Source organism: Canis lupus, chromosome 13 (genome assembly GCF_048164855.1).
Source record: "Canis lupus baileyi chromosome 13, mCanLup2.hap1, whole genome shotgun sequence".
In the NCBI taxonomy this organism is placed as follows: Eukaryota; Metazoa; Chordata; class Mammalia; order Carnivora; family Canidae; genus Canis; species Canis lupus.
This window is the reverse complement of record NC_132850.1, coordinates 55783136-55805488: the sequence shown is the minus strand read 5'-3', so window position 1 is coordinate 55805488 and position 22353 is coordinate 55783136. Positions and strand designations below refer to the sequence as shown.

The 22353-nt window shown below is 34.9% G+C and overlaps 1 protein-coding gene across 3 annotated transcripts in view; it reads right to left on the bottom strand.

The window, feature by feature from the left end:
• The window catches only part of GLRB (glycine receptor beta), a 93075-nt gene that overhangs the window by 38891 nt on the left and 31831 nt on the right, over positions 1-22353 (bottom strand). For all 3 annotated transcript variants that reach the window (XM_072773763.1, XM_072773765.1, XM_072773764.1), the window contains 2 exons: positions 15769-15875; positions 14027-14094 (listed from right to left, as the gene is read on the bottom strand). In XM_072773763.1, the coding sequence (XP_072629864.1) occupies positions 14027-14094; positions 15769-15875 (175 nt within the window). The remainder of the gene's footprint in view (positions 1-14026; positions 14095-15768; positions 15876-22353) is intronic.

The following is a 22353-nucleotide window of genomic DNA, read 5'->3' as shown; positions in this document are numbered from 1 at the left end:
CTAACACTGGTGAGTTTGTTTTATGGACTAACAAAATAAAATATTCCCTAGTTATTATGTTACGGACTAAATTCAATGATTACAAAATAATCTCAGTTAACCATCTGTTTTACTGTGCTAGGCTAATCATTCATTTCTTCCTTCATTTGTTTATTTAGTAAACAGTAATTCACTAAGGATTTTCTATGTTCAAAGGTCTGAGCTACCAGTCTGAGAGGGATAAAAATTTTATCAGGAAGTGATAATTAAACAAGTAAGGGAATAACTGGTAAGGATTCTAGGGGTGATAGCACTTGCTGAGAGAATAAATGATCACTTCAGACAGTGGCCAGGGAAGGCTGCAGACAGTGAGTCAGTGGAGGTTCTCTGAGGGCGGGCAAAATTCTGACAGATGGTGATGTCTGGGAAGGGCAGAACTAGAGTAGGAGGCAAAAGTCACTGTTTCTTAAGTGTTTTATTAGCAATACAAAAGAACCACTGAATATCAAGAGACTTAAAATGGGAGAAATAATCAAGATCATCAGTAGGAGGAGGCCAGAGCAAGAGCCAGAGGTTTTGGAGTGGTCAGGGGAAAGATTATCAGTTAAAGTCAAGACCAAGAAGTAATATACAAAGAACTCTTAAAATGTAACAATAAGAAAACAACCCCATTAAAAAATGGGCCAAAGATCTTAACAGATACCTTACCAATGAACATATACTGATAGCAAATAAGCCTATGTGAAGATGTTCCACTTTACAGGTCACTAGGGAGATGTAAATTAATGGGATGTCAGTACACTACTGTGAGAAAGGGCCAAACCCAGCACACTGACAACATCAAATGCAAATGAGGATGTGGAGCAATAGGAATTCTCAACTGCCAATGGTGGGAATGAAAATATGAAAATGGCACATCTACTTTGGAAGACAGTTTGGAAGTTTCTTACAAAACTAAATACATTTTTACTATACCACATTCCTTGATATTTATACCCAAAGGGGCTGAAAACTTACACCCACACAAAAACCTGCCCATCTATGTTTAAAGCAGCTTTATTCATAATTGCCAAAACTTGGACCATCATGATGTCCTTCAGTAAGTGAACAGATAAACCAGACAACAGAATATTATTCAGCAAGAAAAAAAGAAATGAGCTATCAAGCCATAAAAAACCATGCAGGAACCTTAAATACATGCCAGTAAGTAAAAGAAGCCAATCTGAAGAGACTATATGCTGCATGATTCCAATTATATGACATTCTGGAAAAGGCAAAACCTGGATACAGAAAATAAATCAATCGATCAATTAATCAGTGGGTGCTAGGGGTTATAGGGGAGGGAGAGAGGAACACGTATGTAGAACATAGAGGATTTTTAGGGTAGTGGAATTCTTCTGTATGAAATTATAATGGCAGATACATATGTTCCAAAATTTGTCAAAACCCATGAAATCAACAACACAAAGAGCAAACCCTAGTGTAATCTACAGAATTTAGGTGATGGTGTATTATTGCAGGTTCACTGATTGCAGCAGATGTATCCTTTTGGTGCAGCCTCCAATAGCTGGGGAAGCTGTGGGCAGGGGGAGGCACAGGATATGAAAACTCTCTATTTTCTGATTTTGCTGTGAAGCTAAAACTGCTCTAAAAAAGAAAGTCTACATTTAAAAGTAAATGAATGTACTTGGTACATAAATACATTTCAAAGATGTCTATTCTATACATCTATGTAATAGTCCAAAAACAAAAGAACAAACAAAACTCCCTTAGTAATAATCTAAAATCCACTACGGAAGAACAGATTCGTAAAATAGGTTGTTTTCATATAAGGTAGAATGATATTTAACATTAAAAGTATGAATATGGTTTGTATGAAACAATCTGATAGTTCTCTCAAAAACAGTGATATTGCAAGTTTCCTTTAAGCAACAAATCTTTTTTTTTAAAGTGTTATTTTTTTTTAAATTTTTATTTATTTATGATAGTCACAGAGAGAGAGAGAGAGAGAGGCAGAGACATAGGCAGAGGGAGAAGCAGGCTCCATGCACCGGGAGCCTGATGTGGGATTCGATCCCGGGTCTCCAGGATCGCGCCCTGGGCCAAAGGCAGGCGCCAAACCGCTGCGCTACCCAGGGATCCCTTAAGCAACAAATCTCACGAAAAACTCTATAGAAAAGTTTGCTGTGAAGAACCATAAACATGAAGATACATTCTGACTCACTAGAAAAGAAAAACAAGAAAAAACAAGATTCTATTTTTCCCCCTTTGCCCATAGAATTGGAAATGATGATTAGTAATCATATTTATCACTGGTGAGGCATGGATACCTGACATATTCATACACCACCAGTAGCAAAATAAATTTATAAACTTTCCTGGAGGGTTACTTGGCAATATGCATCAAAATTTAAAGGAAAATAAACAAATTTCAACAAAGTAATAAATCCCAAGAAGGATATATATGAAGAAGAAGTTATAGGGGGAAAAAGAGTGACTGCAAAACAAAGTATAAACAAATGAAAGGGAATAAACACAAAGATAAGAATAATCAAAATTTGGAAATAAGGAAAAAAGATGATCACTTGCCCTTTCAATATCATGCTGAAACACTGTATAACAAGCCCACCTAAGGGCTTTATGATTCTTGAGGAAAGGGGAACTTTGTCTGACTTGCCATTTTCTATTAGTTAGAAATAACTAAAAGCAGATAATGTACAGAAGATTCATAAATTGCAAATGATTTTTTCATGGTACGGATGCAAATATTCTATGTCAGGTAGAAAAGAGATCTCCAAAGATTATGCCTTTATTGCCCTGTGAGGCATTAACAAGCCTGTATCTAATTTAGCAATCTAATTTCAGCATTCATTCTTTCACTTCAGGCTCCTGAATTTTTCACTGAAGCATCTTTACTATCCCGCTGGATCCCTCAGTAATGAGTTAAATAAATCACTAACATGTCCTCACTTCCTCTCTGTGTGTACTTTTTAAACTTTTAAATAATTATACTTTGTCCTCAAAAAGTTAACAGAAATACCATATGATCCCGCAATTCACTCCTAGGTATAAAAGAACTGAAAGCAGAGACTCTTGCACATCCATGTTCATTGCGGTATTATTCACCATAGTCAAAAGGTGGAAACAGCCCAAGTGTCCATCAAGAGATGAAAGGATAAAAGAAATGGGGTACAAGGGCATGCCTTGGAGATATTGTGGGTTCAGTTCTAAGACCACTGCAATAAAGTGAATATTGCAAAAAAGCAAATAACATGAATTGTTTGGTTTTCTAGTGCATGTAGAAATTATATTTACACTGTACTATAGTCTATTAAGAATGTGATAGCACTATGTCTGAAGAATGTACATATCTTAGTTTAAGCATATTTCATTATTAAAAAATACTAATCATCACCTGATCTTTCAGTGAGTCATAATATCTTTTTGCTGGTGGATGGTATCTGGCCTCAATATTGATGGCTGCTGACTGACCGGGGTGGTGGCTGCTGAAGGTCAAGGCTGTGGCAATGTCTTACAAGAAGACAACAATGAAGCTTGCCACACCTGCGGATTCTTTCCTTCAACCTCGTGAACCAACCTTTGTCAGCTTTATACTTTTCTTCTTCAGCTTCCTCACCTTCCTCAGCCTTCACAGAATTGAAGAGAGTTAGAGCCTTGCTCTGGATTAGGCTTTGGCTTAAGGGAATGTTGAGGCTGGTTTGACCCAATAAGGCTGCTTTGCTTTCCTAGCAGTCATGTATTTACTGGAGTAGCATTCTTAATTTTCTTCAAGAACTTCTCCTTTCATCCACAACATGGCTAAATGGTGCAAGAGACCTAGCTTTTGGCCTAGCTTAGCTTTTGACATGCCTTCCTCACTAAGCTTAATCATTTCTAGCTTTTCATTTGAAGTGAGAAGTATGTGATTCTTCCTTTTACTTAAACAATTAGAAGCCATTATATGGTTATTAATTGGCCTAACTTCAGTATTGTGTATCTCAGGGAAGGGGGCCAAGGACAGGGAGATAGAAAATGGCTGGTTAGTCAGAACACACACAACATTTATCAGCTAAGTTTGCCACCTTATATGAGCATGGTTCCTGCTGCCCCAAAACTATTATGAGACTAATGTCAGAGCTCACAGATCATCATAAAAAATATAATGTTAATAATAAAATTTGAAATATTCTGTGAATTACCAAATGTGACAGAGACAGCAAGCAAGCACATGCCATTGGAAAAATGGCACCAAAAGATTTGCTCATTGCAGGTTGCCACAAATCTTCAATTTATAAAAAACAATAGTATCTACAAAGCACAATAAAACAAGGTATGTCGGGATCCCTGGGTGGCGCAGCGGTTAGGCGCCTGCCTTTGGCCCAGGGCGCGATCCTGGAGACCCAGGATCGAATCCCACATTGGGCTCCCGGTGCATGGAGCCTTCTTCTCCCTCTGCCTGTGTCTCTGCCTCTCTCTCTCTCTGTGTGACTATCATAAATAAATAAAAATTAAAAAAAAAAAAACAAGGTATGTCCCTATACATATACACACTAAGGAATATTATTTGCCCATAAAAAGGAATGAAGCTCTGATACACATATGACATAAATGAATCTTGAAAACAGAACCAAAACCAAAACAAAAATAAGATGATTATGACTAGTGGAGAGTTTGGCCAAAAGTATTAGAGTAGGAATTAAAGGCAAAAAAATAACCCTGGGAAGGATAGGCATTCAAAGGGCAGGCTAGAAGACTGAGGAAAAAAGAAAACCCTGAGAATGTGATTTCACCAAATCAAATTGGCCAAAGCTTTGAGAAGGTAAATAGCAGCTGGGTGTCATATAGGGGTCAAGTACAATCACACTGAATACTTGCAGCCAACGAGGAAGCCACTGAAAATTTTAGCAAATGAATTTTTGGTAGAGTGGCATATTAAAAGCAAGATCATGGAGGAGTAAGAAGTGAACAGAAGACAAAAATCTCCTATGTATAATATGGAGATAATATGCCAACAAATATAGGGTTTTTATAAAGATTAAATGAGAGAGTATGTCAAGTATAGAACTGCACCGGGCCATATGAAGGGCTAAACAAGCACACTGCCTTATTAGGATATATCCTTCATTCTGCTGTTAACCTTTAATAATGTTGGTAACACAGATGAAGATTTTTTTTTGGCCACACAAAAAAATTCTCCCTATAGTGTAAGTCATTCAGTTTGTTCTGCACTGTGCTGTCAACCAACTATTCTTTTTGTTCGTTTGTTTTAAAGATTTTATATATTTATTTGAGAAAGAGAGAGCATGAGCAGCAGGAAGTGGGGAGGGCTAAGGGAGAAGCAGATTCCCCACTGAGCAGGGAGCCCAACATGGTGCTAGATCCTAGGACCCTGGGGATCATGACCTGAGCCGAAGGCAGACGCTTAACCTACTGAGCCACCCAGGTGCCCCAACCAGCAATTATTCTTAATAATAATCTACTTCAAGGTTACCAAGCTTGACACTGTGCTAAAACACGCTTCTGAGCATCTGCTGAATTATTCTTCTTGCTTTCAACTGCTCCATTGTAGGCTCAACAGACCACATAAGCTTCAAGTCTCTACAGTAATCCTTTTCCTAACTTTAGTTTTTAGTAGAACTCCAAAGTTGTATTACAATGAGCATCACTGAAAAACTGGAAATTCTTATTTCATTATATCAGTCTTGGTCATTATATCTTATTATTTCATTATAAAAGTGCTTCATAGATACTTTTCTGTTAGCTGTGTAGCTACATATTATTATGATTCAATTCGAATTGTAGTTAGTTTATAATCTCTTAAGAATGTTTTAAAATTTTACAGTTTAAATTAATAGTTTGAGTTTAACATTCATTAAAAGACAAAAGCTCATTAGTTGCTTTGGTTAATGTTTTATGAGCATTCCTAAATAATTGCTAGTTATTGGTATTTCAAATGTTCTATATTAAGAGAAATATCTTTGAAACCTATTTATTTTCATTTTCAATTATTCAATCACAATAATTATAGCTTTATCATTTATTTTGCGATGAACAAATTCCCATCAGAAACAGACTTCTTTTATCAGTGGGAAATTACTTAATTGTTTTTAAAGAATTTGGTGACAAATACTACTCATTGTTCATTCCAAAGAGTACACTATTAGTCATTATCTGGAAAATGGATGTTCTCCAAAATTTTCAGTCCCAATTAACACCCAAATTCAACTATTTCTTCAAGGCAATAAAACATTTCACAAGACATGAAAAGTGGTTAAGTTGCATTATTGATAATTTAATAATTAAGAATTGTTTATACTTTGTATTATATTAGGACAGCTATTCTGGTTAGTTATAATTTTTACCTGGCTCTCACATAGCAATCTTTAACTCATGTGTAGTCTTTACATTATAATAAAAAAAATTAGCATTCAAGGAAATAAAGGATATCAGCTCTCATAGCATCTGGCAACATTATAAATAAAGTTCTGTCAACAGAGCTGTAACAAGCCTGGTTTGAAGAGGCTTTAAATTTAGTCATTAGTGAAGTTAGATATTTCATGTAAGAATTGCAAGTTAACAAAATGCCACTAAAATTTTTTAGGTTACATTTTAGCAATTTTTCCCAACATGTCATATTGTTAAAAAATTAGTTTATTGTGTAATAACACTTTATGAATATTTAAAATTTTCTAGACCTATTCCAATATTCCATGTATATTAGTAGTGCCTGCTAGGTGGTACAGTGGTGCTAACTATAAACTACTTAAGACTAGCAGTCTGCTGGGCTGCATATTTAGAAAGTACACAACATACTTCTATTTAATACATATTACTGTCAAATTTTGACAGGTTAGGATATTTGCCTAGTATTATTCATATCATTAATTTATTTTCTCCTATATCAACTGATAACAATGACAAATCACTGGAAGAAGAAAATTAAACTTGAACATTTCTCATCCTTCTTTATTGCCTAATATAATACTCTTGTGATGTTTAATCACCAATACTTCTAAATAATATAGGTAGGAGAGAAAAAGGGAAGAGGAGAGTATCCATGACAAATTACACTATTCTTCATTTTAAGGCAGACACTAAAAAAGTAACTTTGACAAAAAAGAGAAAGATATATTTTTAACAACCTCAAACACATTCTCTTTAAAATTATGTCCTTCTGATTAACAAGTGAGAGTTTTTAGTAATCACTGAATTCGAAACCATGGATTATTTTGCCATTTCCATATATGGAATAAGTTATATGCAAAATCAGATAACCCTCCAGTAGCATTCGGGATGAAATTCTATGTAATCAGATAATCCTCCAACAGAATTTGGGAGAAAAAAAAATGCATTAACAAGTGTTCATCAGCATATGTAGGAGTTTCCCATTGCTGTAGTAACAAAATTACCAAAAGATCATAAATTATTGTCTCACAGTTCTGGAGTTCAGAACATCAAAATTAGTTTCATGGGACTAAAGTCACAGTATCTGTAGGACTGACTCTTTCTGGAAGATTTGAAGATTCAATTTCCTTGCTTTTTCAGCTTCTCAAGGCCACCTACGTTCCTTGATTGATACATCACTTCCTTGTGTCACTGCACTTTCATGCTGTCTTCATCACATCTACCACTACTGACTCTGATCCTCCTGCCTCCTGCTTTATAAGGACCCTTCTAATTATAGTGGACCCATTTGGATAACCGGAATAATTTCCCCAGCTCAAGATCCTTACTTTAATCACAGACACAGTTTCTTTTATCGGATAAAAAGGCATACCCACAGGTTCCGAGATTAGGTACATGGACATTTTGGAGGAACATTATTTAGCCTCCCACAGGGTGCAAACTTGAAGATAGATCATATGAAAAAAAATAAATGTAAAAACCTTTGGAAGGTTTGTATATCTAAGATGTAAAATAGAAAAAAAATGGGACAAATGTCTAGTATTATTCTACAATGAAGTAATGCTGGAAAGCTAATAATAAAAGCAACAAGATAAAAGGAATAGTAAGCTAAGACAAGTTTTAAGGAAGAAAATGTAAGTTATATAAAGAGAAACACATAAAATTGTTTTTAAAACAACAAAGATGAATAATTACCAAAAACTAGAACTCGACTCTTTTAGCAAATCCCAAATGTGACTTCTTTTTTCCTGATAGGCACACTGGATTGCTCAAAAGAATTTGAAATCTATTAAGACAAATAGCAAGTTATGCAGCAGAAAGGCATAGAAAGTCTGACAGGATCATGAATTACAGTGCAATAATAATTCAATATAATTATGAAGCAAGCCTAAACCAAGAAAGAATATAGATTGTATATGTATTTCCATGAAAGAGCCCTTAGGTATTTCTGATGAGATGAAGTGTCTGTGTACAGATTATTATAATAAACCATACTACCCAGTTTTTCCCCACAATTGCAATAGTTCACATTTTCAATTATGAAAATCCCAGTGATTTAAGCCAAAGGTAGGAACTGAATGGAAAAGTCAACAAATATTATAAACATAACCATAGCACAGATGCCACTTCACCTCTAAAAAACCATTCTTCTCACTGTTCTGAATACTCTTGTTTCAGTTGCCACAGACAGCAGCATATGAGCTGATAAAATTAGAACTTCAAATTAGGACGACTGCATTTATTTTACAATTTTGGTGATGTTACAATTAATGTCAATAAATATCACCTACAGTATTTATAAGGATACCTTACAAAAGTGTAAGGTAGTGAATGCAAAAAACACACAGAAATGAGGAATAGGAATTATAAAGCTATAAAATGAGATCATAAAGCAAACTGAAGGGGCATATAACCATGGAAGTGTGGAAGATCTTAAGGAATATTAATATGGCTATAATTTCTCCCTCACTACACAATTATGGCTTCTGAATAAATGTGAGATTACTTTTTGTTTAGTCACCAATAGCATCTGAATTAAAAAAACAAATAAGCGTGAAGAAATGGTTTCCAAATGGAATTGGTTAAAACTTCCTAACAAAAATATGAATGCCTATAACCTTGATTGCTTCTTTGATAATCAACTTTATCTGCTGGGAAAAGGGAATGGGCTGCCCTCTGCTTTCAGAAGGTGCCCTACATCTGTCTGCCACCTGACTTGCAGCTACTGATGTCACAGTCACTCCGAGCTCTGCTTCCTGCATTATGCCTTCTGGAATAAGCAACTGCCAGTTGACATAGAAAGGTCTGAATGGGAGAGAAAAGTTTGGGGCAATATTAAAGCTTCCCAGATTTTAGGATTTCCTTTATTTCAGCAGATCTTTATAGGGGTAATTTCTAGGGGGATATTAACAAACAAACTCACAACTATAACAGTGGTGCTACTAACAAACGTATAAATGGTTTATTTTCTTTAGTATTTTCTTTAGAATGAGATTTTACCATGAAATACTAAATGAATTTGAAAATGCATGACAACCCAAGAGTCATCATTCCAGAGAGCTACTATGAGAGGCAAAATATTTTTGCTTTATTTTAGTCATTTATTCACTCTTTTCAGGGTATATAGCACATCAGGTACATAACACATTCAAGCACACGCCTAATATTGCAACTTACACCATGTCCACCATATTGTTTCCATGAATGTATATCCTGTATTTAGACAAATCTAATACTCTGTTTTCCCAATCCCTTGTTTTGGGGGACTTTTTTGTTTGCTTGTTTTTAAGAAATATGTTCTCTGGTTATTAGCAAAGAGAGAGAGAGAGAGAGAGAGAACAATTACCAACAAGGATGTGGAGTAAAGAAATCATTGTATACTGCTGATGGGAACACAAACTGGTATAACCACTATGGAAAAGAGTATGGAGTTTCCTCAAGAAATTAAGAATAGAACAACCATATGATTCAGTAATCGCACTTCTGGGTATACATCCAAAAGAAACAAAACCACAATCGTGCAGATATCTGTGTTTCCATGTTCCTTGCAACATTATTCCAATAGCCAAAGAATAGAACCAACCTATGTCCATCAATGGATAAATGGATCAAGAAAATGTGGTGTGTTCTGTGTGTGTATCTATCTATATCTATATCTATATATCTATATCTACATCTATATCATCTATATCTATATAATGGAATATCACTCACTCTTAAAAGAGGGAAATCCTGTCATTTGCAACAGCATGAATGAGCCTGGAGGGCAGAAAAGCAGTAGAAAACTGGTTGTCAGGGGTTTGGGGGTGTGGGAAACAGGGAGAAGTTGGTAGAAAAGTAGAAACTTTCAGTTTAAGACGAATAAGGTCCGAATATCCGAATAAAGTCAGGATCTAATGTATAACATGGTGACTACAGTTGATAACACTGTATACCTGAAATTTGCTAAGAGAGTAGAACTTAAATTGTTCTCACCAAATTTTTTTAAAACTAAGATTAACATGTGAGGTGATGATGTGTTTATTAACTTGATGAGGGGATTCCTTTCACAATGTAGACATATACCAAATCATCATGTACATTTTAAATTTCTTACAATTTTGTCAATTATACCTCAATAAAGCTAAAAAAATAATAATAAAGTAACCCCACTGTGGGTGATTGGAAGAAAAATAAAAAGAAATATTCTTTCATCTTCTCCGTACGTGTATACCCGTTAAATTACTCTACTGAGTCCATCATCATTATTCTTGACCAGTGTTCGTATCAGGGAATAAAGAACAAATTTTTTTCTTAGGTCTTTTTTTTTTTTTTCCTTAGATGACATCTTAATGTTATCTTATATACTGATAACAGCTTGTGACTTTCTTAATTAGGAAAGAACAAGTATGAGGGACTGTTTTTTGAAAATACTGAGCAAATCTATAAAATATAATAGACTCAAAAGACATGTCTAGGAAACTGTTTTATGGCAATGTACAAAATAAACATTGTTGAAAGCAAAAAATGATAATTACAATAAAGTAAAATATTTAAATCTATTCGATGCATGAAACTTTAGGCTATTCACACAACATAAAGTGAAAGGCAGATTGATTTTCATCCAGGTTATTTCAGAAAAAGAAATAGCAAACATAAATAATTTGGCTCCTCTGGATAAAGGTCTCTAAAATTTCCAAAATTAACACTCTACAATAATAACATTATTTATTCTGTTATTTAACCAAATAAATGATCAACATGAGTCCATATTTAAATTTCCCCTGTCAATTGTATTATGGCTACTTTGACTCAGTTTGTGCTAGGCAAATGGGAGAATTTGTTTTTCATTTATTCAATCAATATTAGCTAACACAGAAATTATTTATTTATATGTTTATCATTTATGGAGCACCTTTCATCTGCTGTACTTTATGGAAAATGAAGAAGTGGGATACACTATTCCTGATTTTAAAAGATTTACAGTCCATTAGGGAATAAGAGAAAAACACACAAAGATAGTTTAATTACGGTAAAGAAGCTATCAGATTTAAGTAACAAGTGATAGAGATGAAAGACCTGGATTGAAAAGAAGGCACAAAGTGAGTCAGAGAAGCCATAAAAGGCTCTGATTAGAAGATAAGAGATGGAAATCAAGGATAAATAGCAGGGACAAAGACTCTCTGATGAGAATCAGTTGAATCTGGTCCCAGCAGTAAGTGCTCTGGGCTAGCTGCAATGATGAATCCCTGCGGGAGGACAATATGAGACTATGTTATAAATATGCAATATTTCATTATAACCCTCAAATAATCTGTAAGAAAGTTCCTCTGCCTTTTCCAGCATCTTCCCGGTGTTTTTAACCTGATAGAATCAAATAACTACTGATGCGACCTGGGGAAGCTTAGGTGTCTGACATTTGGAAGGCACTCAATGATTACTAAAGAAGAGATATATTAATGATACCTACTGAGCTGGGACACATGGGTAGCCTTTATGCAAATGAGAAAAAATATCCTTGCATTAGCTGTCCCCAAATGCAGGATAGAGTAGGAACGTTTCCAACAGGCCAGAACATCTTTCAGGGATGATATAGGAGTAGTGTAATGATGACATAAAAGACGAAAGAGGTCACACAGAAGAGTACAGAGATGAAACAGACTCCCTTAAAGTTTCACCTTCAGAAAATGACATCTCTAACTGCAAAGTGAAGTGCTTAGATAGACTAACCACATTTTCAGTTCACAAGTGCTACACTTGTCTCCTGAGTGCTATATGGTAGTCTGTTTCTTAACTCCAGAGCTCTCTTCTGGTGATCTATATGTTCCTGTCATTTAGGTGAACTAAAAAGTCACTGGAAGTAAATGAATTTGACTCTAAAATCTTCTTTTGAATTAATTCCCTAAAAAAATTACACACTAAGAAAATCAATTATTCAAGGGCTACTATATGCTTCTACAAAAAATAACATTCTCATGGCAATTAGATACAAAAACAGGTGTCATAAATTAAATGCAATATTTGGGTGCTTTTATAACACATTATGCTTCCATGAGAAATAAAGGAATAAATATTTTAAGTTATTCTTTCTCTAGCCTGAGATATTCCCTGAAACATTATACTGTGCCCTATCCATTACTAGGCTTTCAATCCAAAGGTTTATTATTTTTTTAAAGATTTTAATTATTCATGAGAGACACACAGAGAGAAGCAGAGACACAGGCAGAGGGAGAAGCAGACTCCCTCCAAGGAGCCTAATGTGGGACTTGATCCCAGGACCCCAGAACTACAACCTAAGCCAAAGGCAGAAGCTCAACCACTGAGCCACCCAGGTGCCCCCCAAAATGTATATTATTAATAAAATATAAGTATCTAAAAAAAAAACACAAAAAACTTGGGTTTTCTTTCTCCCACTTGAAGTATCATTTCATCATGTAGTCTTTCAAAAAGGGCACAAAATCTAATATTCTAAAACATCAAACAGCAAGTAGATTTCATTGAATGTCTTTTAAGAAGCTGAGGGGTAATTACATCACACATCATTCAAAAAATCTGCTAGTGTACTAATTAGTAACCTACTAATAAAATTACTACTTTATAGAAGCCTTTGTCCCTGCAGTCCAACTCATCACAGATAGCAGCCACTCCTTCCAACCCCTTTTCTGTTCAAGACAGGAGCCTGCCTGTCATATCTTCTCACACTTCTCTTTTTGCCTTTCCTTGACCTTCCCCCTTGTTACATAATTTTTTTTTAGGGAGCTCTGTTGCCATATCTTATAAAACTTAATTTTCCTCTTTGCTTTTTATGGTTCTCAATCCAAACATCACAATATTAACATAAAAGAGGAAATACAGGGATCCCTGGGTGGCGCAGCGGTTTGGCGCCTGCCTTTGGCCCAGGGCGCGATACTGGAGACCCGGGATCGAATCCCACGTCGGGCTCCCGGTGCATGGAGCCTGCTTCTCCCTCTGCCTGTGTCTCTGCCTCTCTCTCTCTCTGTCTGTGTGTGTGACTATCATAAATAAAGAAAAAAAAATTAAAAAAAAAAAAAAAAGAGGAAATACAGAATTTCTCCATAGGAAACTAGGGGAAAAATAAACCATGAACATGTAAATATGTTTTAATGTTCATACATATAAGTATACTAGGAAATAAACATTGCTCCAGAATATTCATTGCATATATACTTTTCCCAAATGTTATCCAATTAGTTGTTCAGAGTGAGTATATTAATTCTTTCAAGTCTATAAGTTTCAGTTGGCATTGAGGCTACATTTGAATTGCAAAATTATATAGACACTGAAATCACTAATGTAACACACCTTGGAAGTTGGATATTTCATATTAGAAGAAAGTATGCATTTTTCCTTAGAGTTACTCCTTTTTTTCTTTTAAAGATTTTATTTATTTATTCATGAGAGACAGAGAGAGAGAGGCAAAGACATAAGCAGAGGGAAAAGCAAGCTCCCTGTGAGGAGCTTGATATGGGCTTATTCCCAGGACCCTGGGATCACACCCTAAGCTGAAGGCAGATACTCAGCCTCTGAGCCACCCAGGCATCCACCTTAGAGTTATTCCTTATTTTTCAGTTTCACTATTACTTTCACTATTCTCTAGTTAAAATTTTGATAAATAAAACTATAAAACTGCCTGTAATCTTACCATTGTTGTCTCCTGAATGGATCCAAAACTGTTGATAAAAATGTTGACTACTACATCAACAGGAATGCCTACAAATTAAAAAAAAAAAATTAAGAATAGATTTAATAGCTATGAAAAACTTGGTCAGAATTTTCATATTTTTATGGTTTATAAACTTGATTTTATACTTTTTCCAATCCACATAGGATGTAAAACTTTAAAACTATTGTCTCAGCATTCCCTGCTCACAGTTGCTATTAACTTATTTTTCTAAATAAGGGATCATAATAAAAATAAAAAATGAGTTAAGTTGTATTTCCTCATGTTACTTATTCAGAAATATTTATCTCTTAAATTGTTGAGACTCTGAGTAAATATGCTTACCTTTAAAGAAATCTTAAATTGAACTATGGCATTTACCTTAAGAAAATGTACAATATTCTTTAAAAGTTTATGTGTTTTAAGTTTTGCATTTTTATAATCATTTCTAATCTTTAAGTAGTAAAGCAGTATTCAATATATTTTAGTTACAATGACTATATTTTGATTTTTAATTTATGAATATGCAAAGTTAACCAGACATAACAGAACCATTATAAAGATTTTTGCCTGACCTGTTGGAAAATAATTTGAAAGTTCATGGAGTGAGAATTAAGGTATAATGTTGCAAATTTCTTTCTTGCTTGCTTTTTTTTTTTTTTTTTTTTCATTTTTTATTCGTTGTGGGGCTGCTGGTTAGACTAACAAAGGGAAAATGTGAATTTAGCCTTTTAGCCACATAACCACTGACTGATGAAAAACAGGTGGTGAATCAATATATGGTAGACATGTGACAACCCAGACCATGGCTGTTGTTGAAAGTAACTGAATAGGTTCTGGTAATGAACAAAAAACCCTGTTTTTACAACATAGTTGTATAACTTCAGTTGACTAGAAACAGCTGCAGACATTTTTTTTCTGTAAAGAAGAAAAAAATATCAAACTTTATAATGTTTCTGATCTACATTAATACCTATCTTCAACCAGCAATAAGGATTACAGTTTTCTAGAGATTTTTTTCATATAGCTTTTCCTAACTCATTAACAGGACAAAAAAGAAAAAAAGAAAAGAAAGAAAGAAAATTTGCACAACTATATAATCTTCTTGTGACTTTTATTGCAAGTATGGTTTTGGTTCTTGAAAGGTGTGATAAATAGTAATATTCTGTTGGAGGAGAAACGATCTATGTTGTAGAAAACACAGTTGCTTTTATTCACAAAGTTAACATGATTTAAAAAACCATATGGCCACCTTTTTCAGCAAAAAAGTAGAGGAAAATTTTTATCAATGTGATATGCTAACAAAAATTTTAAAAGAATGAATACATATCAGAACTATTATTGTCTGTACCTAATGAGTACATGGCTATTCTACAAATATACCTTTGTCGTCTGTGAATGAAAGCCAGATCTGTGTCCAGAGCTTGAAATTTAAATCACTAAGGTTAGAAATACTAAGTGCTTAGCAAACCTGTGACAGAGGTTAATCTAATTCATAATATACCTATTTTTGTACTTTTAACTGGGAACCGTATGAAACTATTAAAACTAATATTTGGCTTGTCTTTGAATATCTTTGTCACTAAATTGCTCTAAATCTAAGCACATCACAGGACAGTAACACGCCAACTTGACACCTTGTTTTGAATATCACAACTAAACAATTTTATACACATAATTTTTTAAACTGCAAAGATTGAAGATGGGGGGAGTAAGAAACAAACCTTTAAAATTTGGTCTTATCCTGGGATCATAACTGACCAATAGCCTATTCAAGATATTGCTAGTGGAGTTGGCAGGTACTCGGGCAAGGTCCTCTGCTGACTGCTGGCTGTAAGAGAAGAAAACAAAACAAAGGTCTCGTAAGCATTTAGAAATAGCCACCATTAGAAATGGGTAATTTTCCATGGAGAAAAGATGCTTTTTCTGACAAATTCACAACTATAGCATGGCTTTTCCAAACAGAAGTAAATCAAAATAGTAGACATTGTCAGATGCCCAAAAGATAGTTGTCATAAAAAATGAAAAAAATATTTTAGCACTTAATTTTCCAAATTCATGAAACAATGTCCTAAATACTGTTACTTTCTTTTAAATAAAATTGAGCAGACATCTTACTTGTTCAGAAGCAATCTGCAATCAAAATGTAAAAAAGCACAAGGAGAGTGCAGACAATGAGATAAGAGGGGAAAAAAACCTGCAAAAAAATAGTTTTTTAATAATGTATATTAACCTCTGCCTAAATGAAGGAGTATGTGAATACTATAAGAGGATATGGCCAGAGAGACAGTCTAACGATTGATTAAACTATCATGCTGACATTTATAGAGTGGTTTTGCCCAAGAAATAACCAATGAATGTCCTTATTGAGTTCAATATGTTGGGGAGAAGGGGGCGTGGTAAAAGAAGTTTCTCTATTACCAGATCGTTTAAACAAGGAAAATACAGAGCTACAAGATACAATTATCTCTTTCTTTTCTCCATATGCCATATTTTTCTATTTTAATTAACCTCAAAGAATGAATTTTGACCAAATTGGTACCGTTTGAAAGAACTTAAAAGCACAAGCAAAAAACACACCTCCTTGGAATCCAGTGAAAAATGTTTTATTGTTTACTGTTTGTTTCAGTTTACCACTCATAAAGTCTTATATAATTATTGTCCTAACACACACACACACACACACACACACACACACACACACAATCCATGACAATCACAAGGAAGTTTAAAATTACTTGGAGTATCCAGCACTATTTTATTCTGTATTGATATGCTGGAAGTGTCAATTTCAAAAGTGGTATTAATTTATATAAAGCAGACTTAGAAGTAATTGCTTTGTTTTGAAAGCTCAGCCCTATCAGGCAAGTCTGTTCTGAGTTAATTATCATACAATCTGCTGATAAGATATGACCACTGGAGGTGAGATGTGACTAATATAAAGAAATTTATAAAAATAAAAAAATACTGTAAACTGATACAATCTTTTCAAGTAGATATCAGAGTCCAAAATATTAAAGGAAAACACGATAATCAGTTAAACCTCCTAAAGATGCAGGAGATTATATGGATTTTTAAAAATTGCTTCTCATGGCCTTATCACAGCTACAGGGACTTGGGGACTGGTAATAAGATTTTCCATTTCATTTCAGGTGAAATTGTAACTTCCCTAGAGCCAACTGTCATCTCTTTTCAAAAGATTGAAAACTCTAAAGAGAATGAGAGTATGTGGGAAAATTGGATGTTAGGATGCAAATTAGTGTTCAAACCCATCTACAAGATTTCTCATTCAGCGGAGGAAAATAGAATTGATTGATTACAAAATACACTTGTACTGGATCAATTAAGGACTGCATTATTGTGTCTCTTGATGTAAAATTCTTTACAGTACATTCCTTCTAAGCAATGAAATAATCAGACAACATAAAAACAATTAACCCTAATTTTGGTGGTAGAGAACTTTCCAGCCTGATCTTTTTCTTCCAGCTGTGGAAGATGTCTCTTTGGCACATGGATTATTTTGAGTTAAAGCCACCTGAAAAAGAGCAAATGTGGGAGAGGCTTTTTCTGAACTCCAATCTGCCTATGGACAGATCCTTCAAAAGAAATTGTCATAAATCACCCTCCTTCCTGTTAGTTTTATCAACTGAAGAAGATGGACTCTTATCACAGGAGAGGACACCCAAACAAACTTTGTCACAAACTATCATACCTCCCATCTATTCTTCTAAAGGCCCACTCATCTTTCCTAAAAATCCCATACTCTCCCTTAAGAGGCACACATGCTCCTCCCCTTTCTTTATTAAGTCACAATATAGGGATCCCTGGGTGGCGCAGCGGTTTGGCGCCTGCCTTTGGCCCAGGGCGCGATCCTGGAGACCCGGGATCGAATCCCACATCAGGTTCCCTGCATGGAGCCTGCTTCTCCCTCTGCCTGTGTCTCTGTCTCTCTCTGTATGACTATCATGAATAAATAAATAAAATCTTAAAAAAAAAAAAGTCACAGTATAAGCTCTTAAATCTCACTACTCTTTGGATATTCACTTTTTTTTGCTCTGATGGCCCTGTGAATGTGATATTAAAAATTAATAATTTGTATATTTTTCTCCTGTTAATATGCCTGTTGTCATTTGTTTCATAGACCTAGCTATCGAGGATAGAAGGGAAAAAAATCTTTCCTCTCCTATGGCTGTAAGTTGTGTCAGTCAAACTGACTTTCTAGTCCTCGCACCTCACTACCAAATTGTGTCCTTCTTCCATTTACTGGTTCAGAATAAATCCCCCTTCCTGGAATATTGTAACTTCCACTTATTGTATTAATCTAAACCCAGGCTGTCCTTTAAGATTGCCTTCCTAAAATCCTGCCTCATTCTGTTCTCATTGTGTTCTAGTGAAGACAAACATAAATATACTGTTTGACAATTGTATTATAGCTTTTTTCATATCTGTGTATATATTACCAACTAGACTGAATGCAGACAGCATGATTTTTTTAAGATTTATTTATTTATTTATTTATTTATTCATTCATTCATTCATTCTTGAGAGAGAGAGAAAAAGAGGCAGAGACACAGGCAGAGGGAGAAGCAGGCTCCATGCAAGGTGCCTGACGTGGGACTCAATCCCAGGACTCCAGGATCAGGCCCTGGGCTGAAGGTGGCGCTAAACCGCTGAGCCACCCAGGCTGCCTGACAGCATGATTTTTGTGGGAATCATGGCTTCTATATTTTTGTGATTTCATATACTAGTTGTATAGCATGAAAAACACACTATCTCAAATACATTCCATATCCAGTTCTACTTTTTTTTTAAGATTTATTTATTTATTTTAGAGAGAGAAAGAGAGAGAGCAGGGGGCAGGGGGGGTACACAGGGAGAGCAAGACAGAATCCCAAGCAGGCTCCACGCCGAGTACTGAGCCCAACTTGGGGCTCTCACAACCTTGAGATTAAGGCCTGAGGTGAAATCAAGAGTCAAATGTTCAACCTACTGAGCCACTCAGGCACCCTCTATCTGCTCAGCTCTTCTAAGTTGACTTCAACCTCAGGATGTCTGTGGGCACTAAAGCAGGAGTGGTTCCACACATCACATCCAGGTGAAGAGCATTTATTTCTTCCTGAGGTGTCCTCTTAGAATAACAATTATTTTTGTTGTTCTTTTGTTTTCTTCAGAAGCTTCCCAGCGTTGGCCATTACTCACCCGAGGAGAAAAAAAAATGGCCATCACTGGCAAAGAGAAAAAAGAAAAAAAATCATGATGGCTCAGATCAGTAGTCCAGAGTGAATAATTTAATTATAGTTGAGGAATCAACTATCATGTCCATTACATTCTTTCATTTGATTATCACAAACACTCCCTTGATAAAATAGGAGAGACTATTAACCACCCAGAGAGCTGTTCTTCAGTGGAGAGAAAGAGAAAAATCCTGATTGGTAGAAGAGCATGCAGTAGGTGAGTTAACGGAGCAACAGAGTACATGGTACACACAGAAACTAAGACAGCAAGATGAAGAGAGTATCCTAAGGTGGTAGAGTTAATAATGAAATCTGGTAATCTGGATTCCTAGTTACCATTTCACCACAAACTTGCCATGATGGAAGTGAATATTACCTATTTTATCACCATCCATCCATATAGTGCTTTAGGATATATATATTATATAAATGTGTGTATATATAGATGTGTGTGTGTGTGTAATATATACATTCTGAGTTTCTATTAATTAGTCTTACTAGTTTCAAAAATTATTAGTCCTGGAAAATCTAAATTTGCTCTTTCTATAACTCATCAGAGTACCTCTTCCGTCCAGACATCCCCAAATGTTTTTCATTCTTTCCACAGCTAAAATAATAATAATAAATGAAAATAAAAATAAAACATAACAAAAAATCTTGTTTATTAACAACCATAAAAAAATAATGTTGGTCAACAAAGACTTATTCAAGTTTAAAAAAAAAGGAATATATCAAATACATTATAGCCTCTTTCTTTTATTCTTATTTGTATCAATATATATTTTCATGTCTGCTATAGTTAACCTGATAGGAGTATCAATTAGTAGTTCACCTTTCTTTATATTAGAAATTCAAAGACATTTTAAAATTTAAGTGAAATCCCATTTAATTCATATTCACATGCATGAAATCAGGGGTTTTTCCTTCCTGAAAACAGTAGGAATAATTTTTTTCGCTCAGTCAATACTAAAAAAAAATTAAATTCATCTCTACATGTTAAAATGTATTTTAACAGTCTAAAAGCTACAGCACTTTCTGCCAGAGAGCTGCAAGAATTTGCATTTTCCTTTGCACTGTGCTATATAGACTTTGTAATTTGGGAAAATGCCTAGTACTATTTACACAAAATAAGCAAGGATAAGAAGAGTTAAATGCATTTGATTAGGTCACACACTGCATATTTCATTGTTAGTCTTTATATTCTGAATCTCAATCCAATATTTTATGCATTTGACTATGTCATTTTGTTTTATTTCAAGAAATCAACAGTTCTATTATTTTTTCAACAGTTCTATTATTATTATAAAACAGAATTTATTCCATAGAAATGTGATATTAATTTAAGAAAATAACTTACTTTAGTCAGGCAAAGTGATCAAATGACTAGAGAAAATAATGTTTTATATCAAAAGCCTTTTTACAACCAGGCTTCTTTTGTTCACTTGCCTAAACTTGAACCGATGTCATTACTAATATGTGAAGTTATGCAAGGAATGTACCAGGCTGTATAGCTGGATGATGTAATGTTTTCCAGCACTAAAGGAAAAATCCAGAAATTTCTTTCCAAGGGGAAACTCAGTTTTCCATTAACTGTAGAGCAGTCTTATTTCTACAGGACCCTTTACTGCACAGTTCCATTTCAAAACGGGTGTGTATGAGCACATGAACTCAACATCTTCTCCCCAATCAGGAATCTGAGTCCAATGGAATGGTTTTGTTTTTATAGAGTGATAAATGCAACAACAACGGTCAAAGTTCTTTGCAGACCTGAAAGCAGTTGTAGTATATGCCAGCATGAGTAATCTGGGTGTGGGAGCTGCAAAGCTTCCAGCCGGACACAAACTAAGGCAAGCACAGAGCAGAATGGAAAGAAAAAGGTACATAAAATGTGTAGGTTGTATTATTTCTCCTCTTTACTCAAAGACAGTGATTCTTTACCTCTTTATAGGTTATAAACAACACTAAGAATCTGGTAAAATCTATCTTCTTCCCTGAAAAATGCACACAAAGTTTACAATGCTGAGGGATCCTGGATCTGAATACCTCAGGTTGTAGGTAGCAACAAATGCTTGTATCCTCATCTAAAATGAGAGGAAAAGAAGAATAAAACAAAGATCAGATATCCTGTCGTGACTGAGAGTAAGCTCAAAAAGACACACTGAGAGTGGGTCAAAGGGACACAGAAGCCAAGGAAAAGATTTCCCAGATGCTCAAATCTGAGAGATTTAAGCAATTAAATAAACTCATACTGGGTTATACTCTAAACTATACCATAAAAACCATGAGTCCATATGGATGCAAATAAATGATTAAATAAATAAACAAGTGGAGGAGAAGAGACAATTCTTCCTTGCAGAAATCCAAATAATTTGAATTTCAAATAGATCCCCTATTCTTAATTGGTGGAGCATAACTCTGCACTCCTTAGTCCATGCGCTGTGCACAGTGACTTCCTTCCAAAGAGTAGGCTATGGGAAGGGGGAAGAGAGTGACTTTCAGCAGAGAAACCTGACAATACTACCCTAGCCAGATGATCAAGGTTAACCTCAATAGTGTTGTCATGTTGATTTTATGTACCCTTAATAAAATGTGATGAGAATGGCATTGAATCCTGTGACCTTCCTCCCCAAAACACATAACTCTAGTCTAATCCTGAGAGAAACATCAGACAAATCCCAGTCGAGTGACATTTTACAAAATACCTGGCTAGTACTCCTTAAAACTGTCACGGTCATGTAAAAAAAGGAAGGTCTGAGAAACTGCCGCAGCCAACAGGAGCCTAAGGAGACATGAAGCCTAGATGTAATATAATATGCTGAATGGGATCCTGGAACAGACAAAGGACATTGGGTAAAAACTAAGGAAACCTGAGTAAAGCATGGACTTTAGTTAATAACAGTGTATCAACACTTGTAAACACATGTATCCTACTAATGTAAAATGTTAATAATAGAAGAAACTAGTGGCAGAGTATTTATGAACTATATTTTGGTAGATTTGCTGTATATCTAAAGCTGTTCTAAAATAAAAAGTTTATTTGAGGGGGAAAAAAAAGAGCAGAAGGCCAAAGACCTT